The 6881-nt window shown below is 37.1% G+C and overlaps 1 protein-coding gene across 1 annotated transcript in view; it reads right to left on the bottom strand.

The window, feature by feature from the left end:
- Window positions 1-6420, bottom strand: part of LOC103594543 — a 26335-nt gene extending 19915 nt beyond the window's left edge. The window contains exons 1-3 of the mRNA XM_008577769.1: window positions 6321-6420; window positions 700-853; window positions 111-381 (exon numbers count right to left, since the gene is read on the bottom strand). Coding sequence (XP_008575991.1) covers window positions 111-381; window positions 700-853; window positions 6321-6420 — 525 coding nt within the window. The remainder of the gene's footprint in view (window positions 1-110; window positions 382-699; window positions 854-6320) is intronic.
- Window positions 6421-6881: the final 461 nt, after the last annotated feature.

Below are 6881 nucleotides of genomic sequence, written 5' to 3'. Positions count from 1 at the left end.
GATTTATTCGTCCTTTGTTGCTCTTGGAAATGCAGTCTATACTCTGGTATCACAGCACACAACTCTCAGGATCGCACTGTTTCCTGACGCGGGCGCTCTGAACCCGTCACCATTTTAGTTCCCAGAATTTTGTTGAAAATTCTGGATGCTTCTGAAAATGAAGTCCACCTATAGAAGACACAGTCTCTGCCCCAATCCGTGCGCGCTCCTCCGGGAGACAGGGGTCCGTTGGAGAGGTACGGGCTGCTCAGGTCCGGGATCATCAGGAAGGGGTACCCAGGGTAGGGGGGGCCCTTAAAGAACGCGCCGTCCTGGGGCCTTCTCACTTCGGCGAAATAGTCCCGCGGCTTCTGGAAAGCGTCCCGGGTGGGCTGCGGGCGCCTCTTCACCTCTGAGTCCGAGCTGCTGCTCTGGTTCTCCGACTCATTGACCAGCGACGACTTGACCTCGTCCAGGTCCCCTGGATGCTTCTGAAAATGAAGTCCACCTATAGAAGACACAGTCTCTGCCCCAATCCGTGCGTGCTCCTCCGGGAGACAGGGGTCCGTTGGAGAGGTACGGGCTGCTCAGGTCCGGGATCATCAGGAAGGGGTACCCAGGGTAGGGGTGCCCTTAAAGAACGCGCCGTCCTGGGGCCTTCTCACTTCGGCGAAATAGTCCCGCGGCTTCTGGAAAGCGTCCCGGGTGGGCTGCGGGCACCTCTCCACCTCTGAGTCCGAGCTGCTGCTCTGGTTCTCCGACTCATTGACCAGCGACGACTTGACCTCGTCCAGGTCCTGCTGCGCCGAGGCGCTGTCGCTGCTCGGCTCCTGCTCCTCGCCCCCCTCGTCCCTGCACCCTCGGCGGCCCCCCCCTCATTGTACTCATTTTAATTTTATTTAATATAAAGGATTTTGTCATTTGTCTTATTACAATAATCTTTCTTTTCTCAAGAGATAATACTTTATTCTTCAGTCCATGGTTCCCCTCATTGTACTCATTTTAATTTTATTTAATATAAAGGATTTTGTCATTTGTCTTATTAAAATAATCTTTCTTTTCTCAAGAGATAATACCTTATTCTTCAGTCCATGGCATGTGTAAGAATTAGCAGATATCTGAATAAAACCTTAATGAGAGGGATTAGAATGAATCTGCAGTTTTGAAAATGAAACATTAAAAAATGAACATAATAGAAAAAATTAAGAAGTAAAATCATCTTGGAATGTGTATTTAAAATATGCATGAATGTCAAAGATAAAATATATCTAAAAAGAAATTAGTATGTTTTTCCATCTGAGAGAAAAGTACAGAAAGATTAACAGAAAACAGATATTTGGAAGATTCCTACTCAGATCTTGGCTATTTTATTATGTTTTAACACAATTAACTTTTCTCTTTAATCTTCCACTTTTCTGAGTATCAAGATGCTGAGAAAGACCATATTTTCTGACAATACACCATGTGTTGCATTTGTGCATTGAAACAATGCAGTACTAGTACTATAAAGATTGAAACACCATTCCAAGTTAGGAACTCAAACTGGCTAATTTTAAATCTTACAATAAAGCTAGAGTAATCAAGAGAGTATGATATTACAGAAAGAGTAAATACATAAATCGATGGAACAATAAAGAGAATCCAGAGAATGACACACATGTATGTGATTAATTGATTTTTGTCAGAAGTGTAAAGGCAATTCAAAAGAGGAAAGGAAAGTCTTCCCAGAAAATTACTCTAAGACAGTTAAACATACATACACAAGAGAAAAAAACAGGAACTTTAGACATACTTCATACTATATACAAAAATCATAGAATATTTTATATTTCAGACAGTATGTTTTTATCTCTACAAATTACATTTGGATTTATTTTATATTTTCCTTTTCTATCCTAATCCTTCCAATGCTTTTTTCCATATTCTTAAACATAGAGATTATATTAATCATAAACTTTTAACATCTTTGTCTATTAACTATATCATCTCTGTCATATCTGTGTCTTTTCTGTTGATTGACTTTTCTTCAGATTTGTTTCATCTCTTCCTGCTCCTTTGCATGGCTGGTACTTAAAAAATAAATAAATAAAAATTTTAAAAAAAAGGTTGCCGGACACTGTGAATTCTATTTTGTTGGGGCCTGGGTGTTGCTTTGTTTTTTTAAAAAGATTGTTGGACTTCATCTGGGAAACATTTAAGTACTCAAATAATTTTAGTCCTTCCAAGTCTTTCCTTTAAGATTTGCTAGGACAGGTTCACAGCAGCTTTTAGTATATGGCTAGTTTAACCCAATTACTAAGGCATTACCATTTTGGGGATCCTACCCAATGCTCTTTATATTAGGAAGTCTGCCTGCTGTCTCTGCCACAAACACAAACTTTTCCCATTCCTGTGAGAACTCAAGGAAATGTTTGGCTCACTGCTTACGAGTGGCATTCATATATACATCAGTACTCAGAAGGAGATTAAAGAACCCTCTAGAGATCTCTGGATATCTCTCTCTTTGCAGTTTTCTTCTCTCAGAGATTCTGCCTGACACATTCTAGGCAATATGGCCTCTCTGAACTCCAATCTCTGCTTAATTTAGCAAGACTGCCTCACTCTTTTTTTGGATTTTACTTCCCTTCCTTTTGTTCTGGAAACTGCCACCAGGCAGTAAGATAGGAGCAATCAAAAGACCCATCTCCTGTCTCTTTTCTCAGTGGTCATAGTCCTACACTGTTGGTTGTCCAATTTCTAAAAAAACTGCTGTTTTATGTATGTTTTTCCTGCTTTTCTAGTTGATTAATGTGTGGTAGAGTAAGTCTGGTCCCATTTCCTTCTTATGACCAAAATCAAAAGTACTATATAACCTTTAATACACAAATTATATGAATTTCAAATTATTATTGATGTGAATTAAATGAATAAATGAATAACCAGATGAATCATTGAGTCAATTAATAAATAAGCCACTGTTTACTGTGTTGCCATTATGTATCTGTCCCTTTACCGTGTGCTACAGCAGCATATATGTGTCCCAAGGTCTTGGAGGTACAATTTGCAATTTACTAAGGGATACAAAACTATTATATGTTTTAATAACAAAGCACTTATGTGCTGATAAGTTTTGCATAGCTCCGAAGTTCATTAGCAGTCAGGGAAGGTAATGATTAGTATAGGTGGAGTAACTGAAGTCTCATAAACAAAACAGAACTTTAATTAGACCTTGAGTAATAGATGATACATGAGAGTAAAAAGGGGAGAGGCCATCCAAGTGGGAGGAACATAATAACTGAATGCATAATGTTGGGGCTGGAGGGCAGGGGGGAGGTGTGACAGACTCCCCAAGAAGAGCAGCTTGATAGAAAAATGCAGTTATGTAACAAAAGAGGATACATTTAAAAAGAAAATCAGGAGGTTGAAACTATCATTGTTATACATGAAATGCAACCACAGAAAAATTATCTAACCTCTCTGAACTTGTAAGTCCTCCTCTGCAGCACCTCTCTTTCTACTTCAAAGGAGACTGAGTTATTGCCAGTAGGCAATATTAAGTAAACACCTCCTTGAATATAGTTATAGGTTATTTAAAAATGTAACCATTTCATGTTCATGCTCAAGTACACTGCGAATTTGCGACAAAGATAGAAGTTGTTATCATTCACTCTTCTATGCTTGAATTTAGTTCTTTACATACATGACACTAATATTACTCATTTACACCTCAGACATAAAGCCTGAGATTACTACTTTTTAAGTGTGTTCTTTTAAAGAGACTTACTTCTGGGTATTTGGAAATAAGAAAACAAATGTTAAAAGACTGGCTCTTTTCCTTTCCACTCTTATTTGTTCCTGGCATACTACAAAATACAAATATAACTGTAAAAAAGGGCTGTAACTAACTAATACCTAAAACTATTTTGTAGAAGATTTGAAGTAAAGAAAAAAATCATTTTTATTTATTGGGTAAAGGTAACCATAATTGTACAACTTTATGGGTACATTCTGAATTACTGCCATTACCAACATTTCTGTAATTTATAGATGTAGCAATCTAGTATAAATTGTTTGCAATTTGTAGTAATTTTTATCATACATATAACAGTCAGAGTTGAGAGAGTCGTACTTGCCAAATCATTCTAGCACTTTTAGACTGGCATTATTGAAATATGGCTTTCAGAACTGTCTGCAGCAATCTCCCAGTGCCAAGAACAATGTCTCAAATGACGGCTTTTTTTCCTAATTTATAAATGTAATGGGAATGTAGGTGATACTTCATTTTTTATATTCACTACATTGGTTTATAAACTTATTCTAACACTGCCCAAAATATTTGAACTTCATTTGAGAAAACTTCAGAAAATTGTTAGCATAATTTAAAATATCTGCAGTAGTGGCAATACCCTTTTCTTGAGGGTGGAAAGGTAGAATTCATGTTTAGAAACAGTCAAAATGTATTGTACCCAAGACTGCTGAACAACATACTGGGTAAATCATAGAAATAAACAAAAACCAAAGAAAATAAAACTGTAAATAATTATACTGAGGTATTTATGTGACTCAATTTCAGGAGTCAATCAAAGGGAACAGTTCATAATGTGCATTTATAAAAGTTGGGTTGTAAATCAGTGATAGGAAAGCCCCACCCCCAACACTCTTTTCCCATCTCATTTTCAATATCTTAGTTCTTTCCTTCATTTGATATACTGAAAGCAGTCTAGCTGCAAGGTTTATCTGACACATTAAACACTTCATAGCCATTAACTTACTGTAGTTGAAATTTTGTTTTGTTTTCCTTCTTATCTTCATAGAAGAGGGCAGAAAAATCAATTGAGAGACCTACTTGTTTCTTTTGTAACAGCCAGGAAGGATTTCCATACATACTGTAGACTCAAGTGAGCATGATTTGAAAGTTAATAATGTATTGCTTGGTCTAACCTGTGTGTGTTTATTATGTATGTGTATGTGTACAAAACACTCCCTTATCCCCAAGAAGAAACACTACACTCTATAGATGTTCTGTATCTTATGGCATCATCACACAGGTCTAATTCTGATGCCTTCATATTTAAAAACTCCATTTATTCCTCTGTCATTCCAGTGTCACGTCCCACCATGGGTTGATTTATAATGACTAAAATAAAACAGTGATTTATGTCCTAGCAAATCTATTTTCTGTTTACAATGGAAGATATATCTAAATATGAAATATATTCCTTTTTTGATGTCTTTGCACTTGAAAAGCTTTATTACTAAGCAGAAAGCTCCTTGCTGAGAAAGAACTTGTAGATTAGTAACTGGATTTCCTTTAAAAATTTTCATCAGACAGATATTAATTGGTGTCACCTTTCCCTACCATAGAATTCATCCTACCACAGTGTTTAAAATGTATGTGCTAGGTAGAAACAGAGAGTAAAATGGTAGTTTCCAGGTGTAGCAGGGGAGGGGAGTAATTGAGAAATTGTTAGTCAAAGGATACAAAATTGCAGTTAAGAGAAACAGTTTCAAGAGATTTATTGGACAACATGGTAACTATAGTTAATAACAACGTGTTGCATCTTCAAAATCACTGAGAGTAGTTTTTAAGTGTTCTCACCATAAAATATGATAAGTATTTGAGGCAATGCACATGTTAATTAGTTTAGTTTAGTTTAGCCATTTCACCATGTACACATATTTTAAAACATCATGTTGTACCTGACAAATATATACAATTTTTGTCAATTAAAAATAATTTTAAAATATGTACATATATCTGTATATATATGTATTAGTTTAGTTTAGTTTAGCCATTTCACCATGTACACATATTTTAAAACATCATGTTGTACATGACAAATATATACAATTTTTGTCAATTAAAAATAATTTTAAAATATGTACATATATCTGTATATATATGTTAGGATCTCTTCTCAGAAATTATCAGGCATATGAAAAAATTACTCAGTACTGCACCATTCCCTATTTATAGATACCATGAAGATCTTAATCATTTGTATCAGTTCTTATTTCCCATTCTTATTTGTTTGTCATAGGACCATAATATTCAATTTAATTCTGAGAATATGGTCTTTAACTTAAAGAATCATGGTGTTTACCTCTGAAAGAGTATTGGATCCTCTTGTGGTACCACCATCCCACTCTGTTGGAATAATTCTGATATTAGCCATTGCTATTGTCAACAGTTCCTTTTTGTGCCCACTGAGAGTAACAAAGAAATTGTGCATTATGTATGACTCTGCCCTTTTCCCTCGGGGCTTTGTCTGAAGCCATGGGTTTCTGCTCAGCGCCAGCCCAAGACTGGGAGTAGCCCAGAAGTATGGAAGAGTTATCTCTCAGGAAAATTCTCATCAAACAGGCAATGATAACCAATGTGACTGTCCTTTTCACAGTCATGTCTTGGAAGCATTCTGTTGTTTCTGAAAGCTCCAGTGAGATTGGTATAGCAGCAACCATGATTATAGATGTCTATTAGACTTTATCTTCTGGTCTCACTGTTCCTGTTCCCCACTTCCACTTTTTAAACTACATCTCTCACAACAACTGGCACCTAAACCCTGTGTCAAGCTCTGCTTTTAAGGGAACTCAAATTAAGAAAAAGGGCAAACTAGAAATCATCTAAAGCAATCCTTTCAGTTTACAGTAGAAGAAACAAAGAGACAGAGAATTCAGGTAACTGGGTTGAAAACACAAAATGAAATAGTGGTAAAACTAGTATTAGAACAAGTATGGGACTCAGATGGGGAGTGCCAGCCCGTGCGCCCTGACCCACTTAGGTGAGCCCAGCAGAACTGTGTGGCAGAGGCGACCCCTCCCCCCTCCTTGGACCCAGAGGGGAGTGCCAGCCCACGTACCCCAACCCGCCAAAGTGAGTCCAACAGAACTGCGCGGTGCTGGGGTCTCATTCTATGACCACA

Source organism: Galeopterus variegatus, unplaced genomic scaffold (assembly GCF_000696425.1).
Source record: "Galeopterus variegatus unplaced genomic scaffold, G_variegatus-3.0.2 Scaffold1576, whole genome shotgun sequence".
NCBI classification, from domain to species: Eukaryota; Metazoa; Chordata; class Mammalia; order Dermoptera; family Cynocephalidae; genus Galeopterus; species Galeopterus variegatus.
This window is presented reverse-complemented; position numbering and strand designations above follow the sequence as displayed.